The following is a 19,408-nucleotide window of genomic DNA, read 5'->3' on the forward strand; positions in this document are numbered from 1 at the left end:
AAGCTGCAGAGGGATCCTGGATCGCGCCGGCCGATCAGCTCCGCAGCTGCATGTGTCACAGCTGTGTCACAGGCTCTCCATGCATGTGCTGTAACAGCGACACAGCCACGACACATGCAGCCACGACACATGCAGCTGATCAGCCGTGACAATCAAGGAAGCCGGGTTTCCTCTACAGCTTATTTGGCCAGCACTATTGCTTGCTGAATAAGAAGGAACCCAAGCAAAATCGCTCAACACTACAACTGACGAATCAATCCCATGGTTTTTTGCTTGCCACACAGCGAGTGCTTCCTTACGGTTGTTTCCATGGGACTTATCTGCTCAGAATTTGCTGCGCATTTTTTCCTTTTCATGGTAAATTTGCTGTGACCTCCACAGGATACGTTTTCTGTGGGATTCTCTGCAGCATGTGGATGAGATTGCCTAAAATGTGCACCCGTTCGGGCAGTGGTGGTTCATAGGACACTGGTTTATGTCCTATGTGTCCCTAGAAGCAATACAACCTCACACTATAACTCATGATAAAACTTACAGGAAAAACTTCTGAATTTCTAGGTTATTTTAAGAACCATATTAAAACTGAGGTCCAGAGCCATAAGGGTTCAGCCTGGTAACCGGGGTGTGGGGGGCTTTATCTCGACCTTCTGGTCCTGGTCGCTATGCAGTGTCGCACCAAGCTATAAGCCAATTATGTCTTACTATTTTCTATCTCTGCTCCCCTACCACCTGATTCACCACCTGCAACAGTCAGAACATGATAGGAGTTACAGTTTTGGAACCACTGGAGACTCACAACTTAGGGAGCACTGTCTCACGTTATAACTGTGAGACAGGAGCTGTGTAATAATCATCAGTATCTGTGACAGGAGTTTCTGTTCCTCCTGTAGATATCCTATACGATCAAGTCCTTGCAATTTCTTCATATGAGATTATCTGGTTACCCCTGAGAAGAACATGATGTTAAGTAATTGTCAGGGGGTCCCCACTTTGTGGCTCCATACAAAAGTCTCAACTAATTTGTTTTTCTTTTACGAGCCTCAAACGTACCTTGATTTTTTTTTTTTTTTTCTTCATTTGTCTCCCGGACCCGTAGACAGGTGCACTAATCACAAAACGCGTCTGTTCTGCTCCTGCATTGATCCCTAATATGGGGGTTTTGTGAGTGTCTGTGACCCAGGCAGTGATGTTTTACTTTTACCCGTGCCCTTCCGTTCCCATCCCCCGCCCGGTTCTCGTGATAAATAAGCAATTGCTCTGCCCGCGGTGATAAGTGGATGCCGCGGTGCTCGGAACGCTTCTTGCCGGAGTCTCAGGTATAATGATCGGCGTTGTCTGGACTCGAGGCTACTCTCGTTCTCCAGCCTCGGATTTGTGCGGCTCGTCAGCAGATGGCGGAGACAGAACTCAACACTCAATGTTCTTACGCTTCTGACGCCTGGGACCTGGAAGAAGCCAAGTGGGATTGATTTCCTCATCAGCGGTGGAAAATATCGGCAGAAACAGATGTTGTTTATTAATAATGTCAGTCTGTAGCTGTGTACATGGCGTTAATAATGCAGCGCCTCCGCTACCTGCCCCAAACTCCACTGTGATTGATGCAGCTGCTGTTTCAGGATTATTTGGCTGCTTAAGTAAAAAAATAAATCACTTTGCCAATTTCTCTTGTGCCAAACCAAGGTAATCATTGTGCAAGTAGTAGCGCCACTACATTCACAGTACCATCTTGAGACTTCAGTTTTTTGTCACTGGCTGGCCCTAGCTTAAATCTCCAGATAATCCTCTTTTAACCTTTTAAAGGGAATGTCCACACAGTTATTCTTCTTGTAAAAAGTCCCAGAATGCTTTAAAAAAAATAATAAAATCATGCACCGATCACCCCGATCCTCTACTAATGCGGGCCGGCCCTCCTGCCAGCCTCCACGCTTCATCTTCTGGCACAATAATCATGTGATCTACTACAGCCTATCAATAGTTCATTCATCACCCCTGCAGCCAGTGATTAGCTGCAGTGGTCACATGCCCGTTCAGCCAGTAGAGGAAGCAAGTAGTCGGGCACTGTAGGAAAAGGAACGGCACAGGATCCATCTACTATATAATTGTCTAAGGGTCACTTCCGTCTGTCTGTCCTTCTGTCACGGTTATTCATTCGCTGATTGGTCTCGGCAGCTGCCTGTCATGGCTACCGCGACCAATCAGCGACGGCCAAAGTCCGATTAGTCCCTCCCCTACTCCCCTGCACTCACTGCCCGGTGCCCGCTCCATAATCCCCTCCACTCACCGCTCACACAGGGTTAATGGCAGCGGCAACGGCCCGCGGTGTAATGCACTCCGTTACCGCTGATATTAACCCTGTGTGTCCCCAACTATTTACTATTGATGCTGCCTATGCAGCATCAATAGTAAAAATGTCATGTTAAAAATAATTAAAAAAAACAAACAAATAACCTGCTATACTCACCATCCACTGCCTTTCCCGCTCCTCGGGACGCTCCCGGGATCGCTCCATTGAAAGCGCCAGCTTCCGGTCCCAGGGCTGGTGTGCAACAAGGACCTTGCCTTGACGTCACGGTCATGTGACCGCGATGTCATCACAGGTCCTGCTCACACCAGCCCTGGGACCGGAAGCTGACGCAATGGAGCGATCCCGGGAGCGTCCCGAGGAGCGGGAAAGGCGGCGGATGGTGAGTATAGCAGGACTTCAACGGGCCTTCGGAAGGTGAGTATATGTTTATTTTTTTAAGTCTCTATACTCCGTGGCTGTGCAACATACTCCGTGGGCTGGGCAACATACTCCGTGGGCTGGCCAATATACTCCGTGGGCTGGCCAATATACTACGTCGCTGCCCAATATACTACGTGGACATGCATATTCTAGAATACCCGATGCGTTAGAATCGGGCCACCATCTAGTAAGTATATAGTCAGTTAAGAACTTCTTGTATTTGCTCTTTGGTTTTGGATTGATGGGGGTGAGTGGCCAAGTGCTGCCTGAAAGATTCACTATAATTTACCCCAGAAAGTGTCCTAAATGATAGCAAAAATTTACTTGGCTCAGACTCTGGCATGCTCCTGCTAATTACCATATTGTGCTGCATCTTAGAAAGGGGGCTTTTCTATAATACTGGTGTCCGAAATGACAATCTATTGTGTTAGAAAGTGAACGAGCCCTTTAAGAACGGAACGCAGGTTTAATGCACAGAACCCATATCTTGTATTTTCAGTCCATAAATTATTTTCTCATTTTACAGGAGTGCGGCTTCCCAACAGAGTAGTCATGGCAAGTGGACTTTATCCAGCAGTGAAGATGAGTCTGAGGATCTGGGGACGTCTTCTATTTCAGCACCAAAGGTGAAAGCCAGAGCCAGTCCCCAACCTCAGTTCCCCTGCTCGGACGCCAGGAAGGAATCCTACAAGAGGAAGTCCAATCCTCTAAAGTTCGAGGAGATCTCTGGTAAGGAGCCATCACTAGCTAAGAAGCCAAAAGTGGACAGAGAGGACGCAGGTTGGCGTATGTCGAGCAGCGAGGACGAGTCAAAGCCGGAAAAGACTGTAAAGTCAGAGAGAGATGGGGCGTCTTATAGCAAGCAGGCACCAAAGCTGCAGGAGGATAGTGTCCATGACAAATATAGGACACCTAGTGATGCTCGGGACCCCTGGGACGTGTTGCAGGCTGGCGAGCCTTTCCGCTTTTATTTGACCAAAGTCACAGGAATAAAGCCAAAATACAACACAGGAGCGCTCCACATTAAAGGTGAGTTACTGCCCCAAATATTAACTCCCTGCCTTAAAGGGCCTGCCAGAATTATGCTGACACCCTGGTTCCAACTTGCTTGGGGTGATACTGGCGCCCTGGGTCCTCTTTTCTGGGGTGATGCCGGCGCCTTGGCTCCTCTCTGCCGGAATGATGCCGGCGCTCTGGGTACTCCTTGCTATGGTGATGCTGGAACCATGGGTCCTCTCTGTGCCAGGATGATGCCGTTTCCCTGGTCCTGCTTGCTGGGATGATGCTGGCGCCTTAGATCCTCTCTCTGTCAGGATGATGCCTGCGCCCTGGCTCCTCCTTGCTGGGGTGATGCCGACGCCCAGGGTCCTCTCTCTGCCTGGATGATGCCGATGCCCTTGGTCTTCTCTCTGCCGGGATGATGCCGGTGCCCTGGGACCTGTCTCTGCCGGGATGATGCCGGTGCCCTGGGACCTGTCTCTGCCGGGATGATGCCGGTGCCCTGGGACCTGTCTCTGCCGGGATGATGCCGGTGCCCTGGGACCTGTCTCTGCCGGGATGATGCCGGTGCCCTGGGACCTGTCTCTGCCGGGATGATGCCGGTGCCCTGGGACCTGTCTCTGCCGGGATGATGCCGGTGCCCTGGGACCTGTCTCTGCCGGGATGATGCCGGTGCCCTGGGACCTGTCTCTGCCGGGATGATGCCGGTGCCCTGGGACCTGTCTCTGCCGGGATGATGCCGGTGCCCTGGGACCTGTCTCTGCCGGGATGATGCCGGTACCCCGGGTACTCTCACTGCCGGGATGATGCCGGCGCCCTGGGACCTGTCTCTGCCGGGATGATGCCGGTGCCCTGGGACCTGTCTCTGCCGGGATGATGCCGGTGCCCTGGGACCTGTCTCTGCCGGGATGATGCCGGTGCCCTGGGACCTGTCTCTGCCGGGATGATGCCGGTACCCCGGGTACTCTCACTGCCGGGGGTGATTTGAGGGCCTGGTGTGTGTCCGTGTTATACGCTTGAAGGTATATTCTGCTTCCGCCATGATTTTATACTTCAGTCATCTTTCTGTATTATCAGATATCCTGTCTCCGCTCTTTGGAACTCTGGTGTCTTCAGTACAGGTGAGTCCCTATTTTAGCCGGGCAGGTATACAGAGGAGCTGGGTATATCTGTTATATCAGGGTGGAATACATTGATACTACCGATGCAGAGTTCTTACTGTATATCTGGCCTTCATATTCTGTCTTTCTTCCATTTCACACTCTTCCTGGTATTACATGTGCTCTTTGTTAGCTTCCTGCTGCAGCTCCATCCCCCTCCTCCCTGCTGCGTACTTGCTGTAATTCTGCTGACGTGTTTTGGGGACAGTTTCAATGATAATATTAAGTCATACACACACCGCTGTCGTCTTCACCTTAATTCTACCTTTTATTTTGAAAGTTTAACTACTGTATTGATGTGCCCTGGCTGGTGACGCAGTATCCAAAGGAATTTCGGTGAGCCCTTCATGTTATCTATTTGTTGTGGACATTTTAAAAATGACAAAAGTATTATCTATTTCTAGTCTCTGACAGCAAGCAGTGTTGGCTTAGACATTTAGTTTTCACCTTGGTCTCGTCTATCGTATCGACAGGAGTAAACCATTGTTGATTGTCCATGGTGAGAAGCGGGAATCCAAAGCTCGTCTGCATGAAGATGCTCATCCCTACGAGAATGTCCGGCTCTGCCAGGTATCTGCTCCGTGATTACACAAATGTTGCTTTGCTGAAATGTCTGTGCAGGCGGTGAGGGCTCAGGTATCTTCGTCCTCATCATCGCCTGGGCTGTCAGTGACAGGAGACAGAGACTGAGATTCTCCCGTGTGACCACTAGAGGGCGCCGCACTGTCACTATTGCTGAACGCTGTGCATGTCCCCTCTCTTCTCCGGAGCCGGGTCACCGCTGTGAATCCACAGGCAGAAGTTCGTTTTACACACGTCGGCGTCCCAGAATATCTGATCCGCCAGCTTCTTACCAAGATTTCCAGGTTAATTTAACTTTTTTTTCTATAAATTTACTAATGTTGTTCCTTCCGTAGGCCCGGCTGGATATGGCGTTTGGGACTCACCACACGTAAGTGATTCACACACATGTAGAGTGCCCCTGTAACAACGTGTACCGCTATATGGCGTCACCCCGCGGCCGCACGAAATTGAGATCCCAGACTCTGGAAGTTTGGAGCTTGCTGGGTGTGATGGTTCTACATCCAGTACTAAGTTAATTTTTAGAAAGCGCTTCCGTTGGGTGTTCTCGGCCCCTGAAGATACAGTTGAAACCAGAGGTTTACATACACTATATAAGCAGACACATCTGCAGGTTTTTCTCAATATCTGACATGAAATCAGAATAAACCCTTCCCATTTTAGGTCAATTAGGATTACCATAATTATTAATATTTTCCAAATGCCAGACTAATGAGAGAGAGAGAATGTTTTAAAGGGAACCTGTCACCCCCGGCACGTCTTTTTCTCTGGACTCACCCGCCTCCCAGTCAGCCCCTCAGTGCGCCGGGCGCGTTTGTATGCATATACCCGGCACCTGAGCTGTGCTTGCTTGTCATGCGCCTTGTAAAAATTTTGTATCCCCGGTCATAGCATCATGGACATGAAATTACTTGTTTTAAAAGGTAATTTCAAATCTCAGAAAGACGGAATAATCTGTGAGTATAAACTCATGAGGACCTTTGACACACTCAGTGCAGGAATGAATGTTTCGCATGGATTTATATCTTTTTACATCACTTAAGGAATTTGCTCTTCAGACCTTCTGGGGTCATCACAACATAGAACCAGACCCATTCAGAGGATCATAAAACATTAAGTCTTCCCTATCTATGAACTGTTCCAATATCTATGTCTATCCCTCTCACATAATGATAATTCTGCTTCACGTCACTTGTCTTATCTATTGCCTTCTTTCTCTCTGTGCTGTGTTGTGTATAAGTATGTGATTCTTCAGAATTTGCATTAGTCTTTGCCTGATGAAGAGACCTGCATGGTCTCAAAAGCTTGCAATTTGTTACCATCTTTTCAGTTAGCCATTAAAAGGTTTCATCCACTGAGGACTCTCAATTCTAAATATTTTTCCATTTGCAAACATTAATTGGCTTTTTTATGCATCTTTTGGAGTAATGGCTTCTTTCTGGCAGAGTGGCCTGTCAGCCCCAGTTGAAACAGTACTCGTTTCACTTTGGATATTGACACAATCTTGTCAACTTCCGCCATCATCTTCACAAGGTCTTTTACTTTTGTCCATGGGTTGATGTGCACATGTCGAACCAAAGCACGTTCATCTCTGGGACACAGGACTCATCTCCTTCCTGAGCGGTATTATGGCTTGACATTCCCATCTTGTTTGTACTTGCGTATAATTGTTTGTACAGATGAACGAGGCACCTTCAGGTATCTTGAAATTGTACCCAAGGATGAGCCAGACTTGAGCAAGTCCACAGTCCTCTTCCTGTTATCTTGGCTGTTTTTTTTTAGACTTTCCCATAATGCTACACAAAGATGCAGTGTGTTTCAGGTGTGCATTAAAATACATGTACAGGTGATTCTCTAACTCAGATGTTACCAAAAACCATATCAGAAGATTCTAAACAAATGACATCATCATATGGGCAGTCCAGAATTGTTTAACCCCTTAACATCCAATGACGGACACAGTCCGTCATGGCAGAGTGTCAGTTCCTGCACCAAGATGAACTGTGTCCGTCATGCATTTAACCCCTTCAAGTCGCGGCCCTTTTTCATTTTTGCATTTTCGTTTTTCACTTCCCTCCTTCCCTGAGCCATAACTTTTTTACTTTTCCGTCAATATGGCCATGTGAGGGCTTATTTTTTGCGGGACAAGTTGTACTTTTGAACGACACCATTGGTTTTACCATGTCTTTTACTAGAAAACGGGAAAAAAATTCCAAGTGCGGTGAAATTGCAAAAAAAGTTCAATCCCACACTTGTTTTTTGTTTGGCTTTTTTGCTAGGTTCACTAAATGCTAAAACTAACCTGCCATTATGATTCTCTAGGTCATTACGAGTTCATAGACACCTAACATGACTAGGTTATTTTTTATCTAAGTAGTGAAAAAAAATTCCAAACTTTGCTAAAAAAAAAAAAAAAAAAAAAGTGCCATTTTCCGATACCTGTAGCGTCTCCATTTTTCGTGATCTGGGGTCGGGTGAGGGCTTATTTTTGCGTGCTGAGCTGATGTTTTTAATGATACCATTTTTGCGCAGATACGTTCTTTTGATCGCCCGTTATTGCATTTTAATGCAATGTCGCGGCGACCAAAAAAACGTAATTCTGGCGTTTCGGATTTTTTTCTCGCTACGCCGTTTAGCGATCAGGTTAAAGAGAACCTGTCACCCCGTTTTTTAAAGATTAGATAAAAATAGTGTGAAATAGGGGCAGAGCTGGGCTTTACATTAGTGCCTTTTTGGTGCCTTTATTCCCCCGTTAGGCTGCCGAAATACCTTTGTGAACTGGCCGTTTTGTCCTGTCACTCAAGTTGGTCAGGTCAGATGGGCGTGGTCAAATAGCGGTTCCTCCCCCACCTCTTGCGTTTCCCTGCGCAATTTAGTCCCGCCGTTGGCGTTGTGTTTAGCGCCTGCGCAGTAACGTCTAATTTGGCGCCTGCGTATTATGCTTTGCCCAACTGTGGGCATAGCATAATTTACATCACTGCGCATGCGCGGGTCGTAACTAGTGTTGAGCATTCCGATACCGCAAGTATCGGGTATCGGCCGATACTTGCGGTATCGGAATTCCGATACCGAGTTCCGATACTTTTGTGGTATCGGGAATCGGTATCGGATCCATATTAATGTGTAAAATAAAGAATTAAAATAAAAAATATTGATATGCTCACCTCTCCGGAGGCCCCTGGACATCACCGCTGGTAACCGGCAGCCTTCTTTGCTTAAAATGAGCGCGTTTAGAGCCTTCCATGACGTCACGGCTTCTGATTGGTCGCGTGCCGCTCATGTGACCGCCACGCGACCAATCACAAGCCGCAACGTCATTCTCAGGTCCTAAACTCCTCATTCTAGGAATTTAGGACCTGAGAATGACGTCGCGGCTTGTGATTGGTCGCATGGCGGTCACATGAGCAGCACGCGACCAATCAGAAGCCGTGACGTCATGGAAGGCCCTAAACGCGCTCATTTTAAGCAAATAAGGCTGCCGGTTACCAGCGGTGATGTCCAGGGGCCTCCGGAGAGGTAAGTATATCAATATTTTTTATTTTAATTCTTTATTTTACACATTAATATGGACTGGGTGCCCCGGAAGTGATCATATGGGCATAGTGTTTATCTGGATGCCGGTAAAATTTTCTCAGCCCGAACTGCGAGCGTAATTTTGGCACCAAACTTACGCTCTCAGTTCGGGCTGAGAAAATTTTACCGGCTTCCAGATAAACACTATGCCCATATGATCACTTCCGGGGCACCCAGGCTAAAGTTACGACCCGCGCATGCGCAGTGATGTAAATTATGCTATGCCCACAGTTGGGCAAAGCATAATGCGCAGGCGCAACTGCTAAGAAAGAGCGCGATCTGTGCGATTCACAGATCGCGTTTACGACAGACACGCCGAGAAGCAGGGGGGAGGAACCGCTATTTGACCACGCCCATCCGACCTGACCAACTTGAGTGACAGGACAAAACGGCCAGTTCACAAAGGTATTTCGGCAGCCTAACGGGGGAATAAAGGCACCAAAAAGGCACTAATGTAAAGCCCAGCTCTGCCCCTATTTCACACTATTTTTATCTAATCTTTAAAAAACGGGGTGACAGGTTCCCTTTAATGCTTTTTTTTAATTGATAGATCGGGCGATTCTGAACACGGCGATACCAAATATGTGTATGTTTGATTTTTTTTTTTTAATTGTTTTATTTAGGATGGGGCGAAAGGGGGGTGATTTAAACTTTTATATTTTTTTTTCATATTTTTAAAAACATTTTTTTTTACTTGTGCCATGCTTCAATAGCCTCCATGGGAGGCTAGAAGCTGGCACCACTTGATCGGCTCAGCTACATAACAGCGATCATCAGATCGCTGCTATGTAGCTGAAATGCAGGTGTGCTGTGAGCGCCGACCACAGGGGGGCGCTCACAGCAGGCCGGCATCAGTAACCATAGAGGTTTCAAGGACCTCTATGGTTACCTTCCTGATGCATCGCCGACCCCCGATCATGTGACGGGGGTCGGCGATGACGTCATTTCCGGCCACCCGGCCGGATGCGGTAGTTAAATACCGCTGTCTGTGTTTGACAGCGGCATTTAACAGGTTAATAGCGGCGGGTGAATAGCGATTTCACCCGCCGCTATTGCGCGCACATGTCAGCTGTACAAAACAGCTGACATGTCGCGACTTTGATGTGCGCTCACCACCGGAGCCCACATCAAAGGGGGTGACACGGCATGCGCAGTACTAGTACGGCGCATGTCGTGAAGGGGTTAAACTCTCAATGCGTGTAAACACGTAGTGACAGTTCAGTGCTGACAGCTGTCTGTGACAGCTGAGAAGCACGGGAAGAGGTACAGGGACCCATGCTGTCGGTCCCCGCACCCAAAGGCAGTAAGGTCGACTATGGTGGTGTTGGACCCTCGTCCTGACAAAACGGTCCAAGATATAATGTTTGGAGGTCTGGGCCAAAAAAAAGCATAAATTTTTTCCGCTAATGAGGATAAAGCCCCCAAACTCGACGTTGCGTTAGCTAAAGCCTCTAAAAAATTTGCACTACCCTTTGAGGACATGGGATCTCTGAAAGATCCTCTTGATAATAGAGCAGATACCTTCCTTAAAGAAGCCTGGGAATCAGCAGGGGGATGTTTAAGACCAGCCATAGCAGCTGCTTGCACGTCGCGATCCCTAATGATTTGGGTTGACAGCTTAGAAAAACAGCTGAGGGATGGGGCGCCTAGGAATAAAGTCTTAGAGTCTATCCCTATGATAAGAGGAACGGCGGCTTTTTTGGCAGATTCATCGGCCGACTCAAACTAGCATCTAAATCTGCAGCCCTTTTGAATGTGGCCCGGAGTACATTATGGCTAAAGAGTTGGCCAGGTGACCTACAAACTAAACAAAAGCTTTGTTCAATCCCATGTGAGGGCAAGTTTCTTTTTGGAGAGACTCTGGATGATATCTTGCAGAAAGCAGGTGACAAGAAAAGAGTTCCCTAACCTGGCCCCACCATTCACTAAACGGCCCTTTCGAAATAGGACATTTTTTAGGGAAAAAACACCGAGGGAGGAGAGCAGATGGGATGAAGGGAAAAGAGACAAGGGGTTCCATTTTGGTAATTCCTCACAGGATAGGAGGGAGGTGGGAGGGAGATTATCTCAGTTCCTCCCGGCCTGGAAGAAAATTTCAACCAGCCCTTGGATACTAAACTTAATAAGATTGGGGCTTCGAATAGACTTTCTATCCCTATCTCCCCAAAACTACGTGGTAACGCCGCTGAGGTCCTCTCCTCAACAATAAGAAGCCCTAGAACTGGAAATTATAAAACTGATAGACAAAGCTGTCATCCAGGAAGTCCCCCCTCTGGAGAGAGGGAAGGGATTTTACTCCTCATTATTTTTAGTTCCCAAGCCGAACGGGTCCTTCCGGACAATACTAAACTTACGGAAGTTAAACACTTATGTAAGGAACTAGAGATTCAAAATGGAGTCAATAAAGTCAACGATCAAAAACCTGTTTCCAAACTGTTTCATAGTAGTACTGGATCTCAGCGACTTGTATTACCACGTCCCCATTCACAAGAACTCTCAAAAATTCCTCAGACTAGCAGTGGTCATGAAAGGAGAGATAAGGGAATACCAATACAGAGCTCTTCCCTTTGGCATATCAATTGCACCCCGCATATTTACCAAACTGATAGTGGAGATGATGGCCCATCTGAGAGAGAAAGACATTTTGATAGTCCCATATTTGGACCCGGCCCAGCTCTGCCGTCAACAATGCGACAGAGTGATAGATACTCTAAAAAATTTAGGCTGGCTTGTAAACCTTCAAAAATCAAATTAGAACCAACCAGGGTTCAGGATTTTTTGGGTCTCACTTTGGATTCTATTTCTCAAGAATGTCGCCTCCCCGACCAGAAAAGTCAAAAGATAGTAAATCTAGTGTCAGAAGCTCGCTCAAACCCTTCCATGACTCTGAGAAAGGCGATGTCTTTACTGGGGTCCCTCTCTGCTTGTTTTCCAGCAGTTCAGTGGGCACAACTCCACATGAGACATCTCCAGTGGGACATTCTGAGAAACCAGGTTATACTAAGGGGACGTTTAGAAAGTCACATGACTCTAAGTTTAGCTGCTATTCATTCCCTAGCTTGGTGGATGGATCCCAACAACCTGTCAAAAGGGATTCCTGGGTGATAGAGATATCTCGGATAGTTACCACAGATGCAAGTCCCACAGGGTGGGGAGCTCACCTGGACAACAGGGTCACTCAGGGGGTATGGACAGGTCAGGAACATGGGGCTTCCTCAAGCCAAAAAGAACTGTGGGCAGTGAGTCGTGCATTACTGTTTTTTCTAAACAAATTACAAGGGCATCATGTCGAGTATTTTCAGACAACAGAGTAGTGGTAGCCTACCTAAACCAAATCTTGTGCTAAGTATCTCATGTGTTTTTTCATATATTTCACAAGCCATTATGCTATTCCCATTTCATGTATCGCACATTTCCTTGCTCTAGCACAGATTAATTTTGAGTGCAGCCATTGATCTATTTGCTATATGACTTTTTTGGTTATGCACCAGTTCAGATTAGATTGCTGTTCAGTCAGTTTTTTGATATCTACTATGTACTTTTTTTCTGACTTGAATGCCCCGCCCTTCACCATGCTGTGATTTTAATTACATCCTAACACAGTTGGTTCTGAGCTTCCTATAAAACAGGCTTTACCACGTTATTAGCCATAGGTAAGTGTTCACACTAGGCAGTCAGCTCAGGTACCCATCCGTTCTGAGATTACCTTGACGATTGGTGGATGGGCTCACAACTTTTGGCCAAATCTTGTGCTAAGAATCTCATGTGTTTTTTCATATATATCACAAGCCATTATGCTATTCCCATTTCATATATCGCACATTTCCTTGCTATAGCACAGTAAATTTTGAGAGCAGCCATTGATCTGTTTGCTATATGACTTTTTTGGTTATGCACCAGTTCAGACTAGATTGCTGTTCAGTCAGTTTTTTTATATCAGCCTACCTAATCCACCAGGGGGGACCTGGTCTCAAGCACTAATGAAAACCACCTTTGAAATTTTCAGCCTAGTAGAGAGCAACTTCCTATCCCTTTCTGCTGTACATATAAGAGGAGTAGAGATCCAGAAAGCGGACTTCCTGAGCCGTACCCAATTAAAACAAGGAGAATGGTCTCTAAATCAGTACATCTTCTACAAAATTACAGATCTGTGGGGAATCCCTGTAAAGGTACCGTCACACTGAACGATATCGCTAGCGATCTGTGACGTTGCAGCGTCCTGGCTAGCGATATCGTTCACTTTGACAGGCAGCAGCGATCAGAATCCTGCTGTGATGTCGTTGGTCGCTGCAGAAAGTCCAGCACTTTATTTCGTCGCTGGACTCCCTGCAGACATCGCTGAATCGGCGTCTGTGACGCCGATTCAGCGATGTCTTCGCTGGTAACCAGGGTAAACATCGGGTTACTAAGCGCAGGGCCGCGCTTAGTAACCCGATGTTTACCCTGGTTACCAGCGTAAAAGTAAAAAAACAAACACTACATACTTACCTTCCGCTGTCTGTCCCTCGGCGCTCTGCTTCTCTGCCCTGTGTAAGCACAGCGGCCGGAAAGCAGAGCGGTAACAGAATCCCCATTTGAGCCTATAGAATCAATACCCGTTAAAATTATATCACTTAAAACTGCCCTCTTGATAGCCCTAACATCGGCCCACAGAATAAGTGATCTCCAAGCCTTGTCTGCAAACCCTCCCTTTACACAAATCCTGGATGATAAGGTTGTACTAAAGACAGACCCTGCTTATCTACCAAAAGTAGTGTCCACATTCTATAGGTCTCAGGAAATAATCCTTCCTTCTGTCCAGACCCTAGAAATAAGAAAAATTCCACACACTAGATGTGAGAAGGTGTCTAGCTCAATACTTAGAATCCACCCAGCTGCATAGGAAGGAAGGGTCTCTCTTTATCTGCTTCCAGAGACCCAGAAAAAGACTCAAAGCTTCAGGGGCACTATAGCACGTTGGATAACAGACGCGATAGCCTTGGTGTACTCATCCACCGGGAACGCCGTTCTGGAGGGACTGAAGGCCCACTCTACAAGGGCTATGGCGATCTCCTGGGCTGAAAGGTCAGAGGTACCATTAGATCAAATCTGTAAGGCGGCCACTTGGTCATCACCTTCAACCTTTTGTAGACACTACCGTCTAGACCTAGCCTTTTCATCTGACTTATCCTTCGGAAGAAGGGTTCTGCAGGCTGTGGTCCCTCCCTAAGCAATAATCTCTGCAATTATCTCTGTGGTGCTGTCATGGGGGACTAAGAAAAGTGTATTTACTTACAGATAACGGTGTTTCTCAGAGCCCATGACAGCACCTGCTTATTCCCTCCCATCACGTGTGCGGTGAGCACATTCCTTTGTATGAAGTGTATTTTTTTCTATATAGACACGGTGTACACCTGTTAAGCAATATGATAAAAATTGTATATTTTTTGTTGTGACTAACCTGGAGGACCTCCGATGCTCTGTAAACCAAACTGCTTCAGGGGAGAGGTACCGGCCCTTTTTATCCTGTCCCTGAAGGGCGGATCCCCTCTCTCTGTGGTGCTGTCATGGGCTCTGAGAAATACCGTTATCGGTAAGTAACTATGCTTTTCACCCACATTTGGGGTATTCAGTGCACACTCAGGAGAAAATGGACCCCAGAATTTGTTGAGCAATTTCTCCTGTTAACCCTTGAGAAAATAAAATATTTGTGGCTAAAGAAAAAAATTTACGGGAAATATGTGTTTGTTTACTTTTTTAAAATTTCTTAGCTCTATTATAAACTTCTGTAAAGTACCTGGTGGTTTAACCCCTTAGTGACAGAGCCAATTTGGTACTTAATGACCAGGCCAATTTTTGCCATTTTGACCACTGTCACTTTATGAGGTTATAACTCTGGAACGCTTCAACGGATCCCGCTGATTCTGAGATTGTTTTTTCGTGACATATTGTACTTCATGTTAGTGGTAACATTTCTTCGATATTACTTGCGATTATTTATGAAAAAAACGGAAATATGGCGAAATTTTTAAAATTTTGCAATTTTCAAACTTTGTATTTTTATGCCCTTAAATCAGAGAGATATGTCATGAAAAATAGTTAATAAACAACATTTCCCACATGTCTACTTTACATCAGCACAATTTTGGAAACAAATTTTTTTTTTTGTTAGGGAGTTATAAGGGTTAAAAGTTGACCAGCAATTTCTCATTTTTACAACACCATTTTTTTTTTAGGGACCACATCACATTTGAAGTCATTTTGAGGGGTCTATATGATAGAAAATAATGAAGTGTGACACCATTCTAAAAACTACACCCCTCAAGGTTCTCAAAACCACATTCAAGAAGTTTATTAACCCTTTACGTGCTTCACAGGAACTGAAACCATGTGCAAGGAAAAAATGAACATTTAACTTTTTTTTGCAAACCTCTTAATTCAGAACCATTTTTTTTACTTTCACAAGTGTAAAAACAGAAATGTAACCATAAATTTTGTTATGCAATTTCTCCTGAATACGCCAATACCCCATATGTGGGGGTAAACCACTGTTTGGGCGCACCGCAGAGCTTGGAAGAGAAAGAGTGCCGTTTTACTTTTTCAATGTAGAATTGGCTGGAATTGAGATCGGACGCCATGTCACGTTTGGAGAGCCCCTGATGTGCCTAAACAGTAGAAATCACCCACAAGTGACCCCATTTTGGAAACTAGACCCCCCATGGAACTTATCTAGATGTGTGGTGAGAACCTTGAATACCCAAGTGCTTCACAGAAGTTTATAATGCAGAGCCGTGAAAATAAAAAAAAAAATTTTTTTCCACAAAAAAGATTTTTTAGCCCCCAAGTTTTTATTTTCACAAGGGTAACAAGAGAAATTGGACCCCAAATGTTGTTGTCCAATTTGTCCGGAGTATGCTGGTACCCCATATGTGGGGGTAAACCACTGTTTGGGCGCACGGCAGAGCTCGGAAGGAAGGAGCGCCGTTTTGGAATGCAGACTTTGATAGAATGGTCTGCGGGTATTATGTTGCGTTTGCAGAGCCCCTGATGTACCTAACCAGTAGAAACCCTCCACAAGTGACCCCATTTTGGAAACTAGACCCCCCAAGGAACTTATCTAGATGTGTGGTGAGAACTTTGAATGCCCAAGTGCTTCGCAGAAGTTTAGAATGCAGAGTCGTGAAAATAGAAAATATTTTTTTTTCCACAAAAAAGATATTGTAGCCCCCAAGTTTTTATTTTCACAAGGGTAACAGGAGAAATTGGACTGCAATAGTTGTTGTCCAATTTATCCCGAGTACGCTGATGCGCCATATGTGGGGGTAAACCACTGTTTGGGCGCACGGCAGAGCTCGGAAGGGAAGGAGCACCTTTTTGGAATGCAGACTTTGATAGAATGGTCTGTGGGCATTATGTTGCGATTGCAGAGCCCCTGATGTACCTAAACAGTGGAAACCCCCCAATTCTAGCTCCAACCCTAACCCCAACACACCCCTAACCCTAATCCCAACCTGATCCATAATCCTAATCACTAACCCTAACCATAATCGCAACCCTTACCCCAAAACAACCCTAATGTCAACCCTAACCATAACCCTAATCAAAACCCTAAATCCAACACACCCCTAATCCTAATCTCAACCCTAACCTCAAACCTAACCCTAATCCCAATACACCCCTAATCACAACCCTAACCTTAACCCTAATCCCAAACCTAACCCTAATCCCAAGCGTAACCCTAATGCCAACCCTAACCCTAATACCAACCCTAATCCAAACCCTAACCCTAATCCCAGCTCTAACCCTAACTTTAGCCCCAACCCTAGCCCTAACTTTAGCCCCAACCCTAACCCTAGCCCTAAGGCTACTTTCAAACTTGCGTCGTTTGGCATTCCGTCGCAATCTGTCGTTTTGGACAAGAAACGGATCCTGCAAATGTGCCCGCAGGATGCGTTTTTTGCCCATAGACTTGTATTGCCGACGGATCGTGACGGATGGCCACACGTCGCGTCCGTCGTGCACTGGATCAGTTGTGTTTTGGCGGACCGTCGGCACAAAAAAACGTTCAATGAAACGTTTTTTTGTACGTCACATCCGCCATTTCTGACCGCGCATGCGTGGCCGTAACTCCGCCCCCTCCTCCCCAGGACATAGATTGGGCAGCGGATGCGTTGAAAAACTACAGCTGCTGCCCACGTTGTGCACAATTTTCACAACGTGCGTCGGTATGTCGGGCCGACGCATTGCGACGGCCCCGTACCGACGTAAGTGTGAAAGAAGCCTAACCCTAAATTTAGCCCCAACCCTAACCCTAAACTTAGCCCCAACCCTAGCCCTAACTCTACCCCTAACCCTAATTTTAGCCCCAACCGCTGTTCTCCTGCCGGCCGGCAAATGGAGACAGATGGCGGGCGCACTGCGCATGCGCCCGCCATTTTCTTCTGCCGGCGGCCAGGAGGAGCAGCAAGAGGATCCAGGGACACAGGTGAGTATTGTAGGGTCCCCGAATCCCCCTATTTCTCTGTCCTCTGATGTGCGATCACATCAGAGGACAGAGAATTACACTTTACTTTTTTTTTTTTTTTTGCGGTCGCCGGTAAACAGTTCATTACCGGCGATCGCAAAACAGGGGTCGCTAAAACCGACCCCGATCATGCTCTTTGGGGTCTCGGCTACCCCCGGCAGCCGAGACCCCAAAGATCCTCGCGGGGCCGGCCGGCAGGCGCACTGTGCATGCGCCCGCCATTTTAAAGATGGCGGCGCCCACCGGGAGACACGAGGAGCATCGGGGGAGATAGGTGAGTATTGGGGGGCCACCTGGGACCCCTTTTCTCTGTCCTCCGATGTGCGATCACATCGGAGGACAGAGAAATTAAAAAGAGATCACGGTTTGTTTTTTTTTGCGATCGCCGGTAAACGGTTAATTACCGGCGATCGCAAATGCGGGGTGGGTTAAAAAGCCCCCGAATCATGTTCTCTGGGGTCTCGGCTACCCCCGGCAGCCGAGACCCCGGAGAAAATCGGCCTCTGGGGGGCGCTATTCACTTTTTCCACAGCGCCGTTAATTAACGGCACTGTGGTTTAAGTACCCTTAGTGGCCGCCGTTAAAAGGCGTATCGGCGGTCGCTAAGGGGTTAAGATGCTCACCACACATCCAGATAAGTTCTTTGAGGGGTTTAGTTTCCAAAATGGGGTCACTTGTGGGGGGTTTCCACTGTTTAGGCCACATCAGAGGCTCTCCAAACGCGACATGGTGTCCGATCTCAATTCCAGCCAATTTTGCATTCAAAACATGAATCGGCGCTCCTTCCCTACCGAGCTCTGCCATGTGCCCAAACAGTGGTCCTCCTCCACACATGGGGTATCTGCATACTCAGGACAAATTGCACAACAAATATTGTGGTTAATTTTCTCTTGATACCCTTGAGAAAATTTTTTTAAAAATTGTCTGAAGTAACATTTTTGTGGAAAAAAAAAAAAAAAAAAGAGAGAAATTGCTGGTCAACTTTTAACCTTTATAACTTCCTAACAAAACAAAAAGTTTCCAAAATTGTGCTAATGTAAAGTGGACAAATCAGTGGGATCCGTTGAAGCGTTTCAGAGCCTCATAAAGTGACATTGGCTAGATTTCAACATTATGGTCTGGTCTTTAACCTACAAAGTGGCTTGGTCCTTAAGGGGTTAAAGGCATACTAATCTTGGTGTATGGAAACTTTTGACTTTGCAGTAAGTAGTAAAAATGCCTTAAAACCTTCTCTCCCTCATTATTCTGGCATTTGGCAAGTATTAATAATTATGGTAATCCCAATGGACCTAAAACGGGAAAGGTTTATTCTGCTTTCATGTCGGATATTGAGAAAAACCTGCAGATGTGTCTGTTCATATAGTGGATGGAAACTTCTGGTTTCAGCTGTAGATTCAGATTTTGGAGTTCCTGTGTGAGCAGAGGGCACAGGATCTCGCAGATAATGGGATCACTCCTGTTCTCTTCCGTCTCAAGTATCAGTTTCCAAGCAGCTGTCCAGCGAGGAGCCCGGCACCAAAGGGGGCAGCTCTCTCTGATCCAGGCCCACAGTATTCACACGTTTTCGGTGACTCCTGCAAGGATTGTTTATCTTGTCACAGCACTCTGCTTGCTGTCAGTGAATGGAAACTAAAGCTTTAGTCACACTAAACGACTTACCAACGATCACGACCAGCGATACGACCTGGCCGTGATCGTTGGTAAGTCGTTGTGTGGTCGCTGGGGAGCTGTCACACAGACAGCGCTCTCCAGCGACCAACGATCCGGGGAACAACTTCAGCATCGTTGAAACTGTCTTCAACGCTGCCAAAGTCCCCCTGCAGCACCCGGGTAAACAGCGGGTTACTAAGTGCAGGGCCGCGCTTA

The 19,408-nt window shown here is 46.6% G+C and overlaps 1 protein-coding gene across 4 annotated transcripts in view; it reads left to right on the forward strand.

Moving 5' to 3' along the window:
• TDP1 (tyrosyl-DNA phosphodiesterase 1) overlaps positions 1-19,408 on the forward strand; it is a 74,389-nt gene that overhangs the window by 1,636 nt on the left and 53,345 nt on the right. For all 4 annotated transcript variants that reach the window (XM_069736634.1, XM_069736615.1, XM_069736624.1 and 1 more), the window contains exons 2-6: positions 3,252-3,754; positions 4,802-4,845; positions 5,165-5,220; positions 5,358-5,454; positions 5,802-5,836. In XM_069736634.1, coding sequence (XP_069592735.1) covers positions 3,514-3,754; positions 4,802-4,845; positions 5,165-5,220; positions 5,358-5,454; positions 5,802-5,836 — 473 coding nt within the window. In that variant the 5' untranslated portion in view covers positions 3,252-3,513. The remainder of the gene's footprint in view (positions 1-3,251; positions 3,755-4,801; positions 4,846-5,164; positions 5,221-5,357; positions 5,455-5,801; positions 5,837-19,408) is intronic.

The sequence above is a fragment of the Ranitomeya imitator genome, chromosome 1, assembly GCF_032444005.1.
Source record: "Ranitomeya imitator isolate aRanImi1 chromosome 1, aRanImi1.pri, whole genome shotgun sequence".
NCBI classification, from domain to species: domain Eukaryota; kingdom Metazoa; phylum Chordata; class Amphibia; order Anura; family Dendrobatidae; genus Ranitomeya; species Ranitomeya imitator.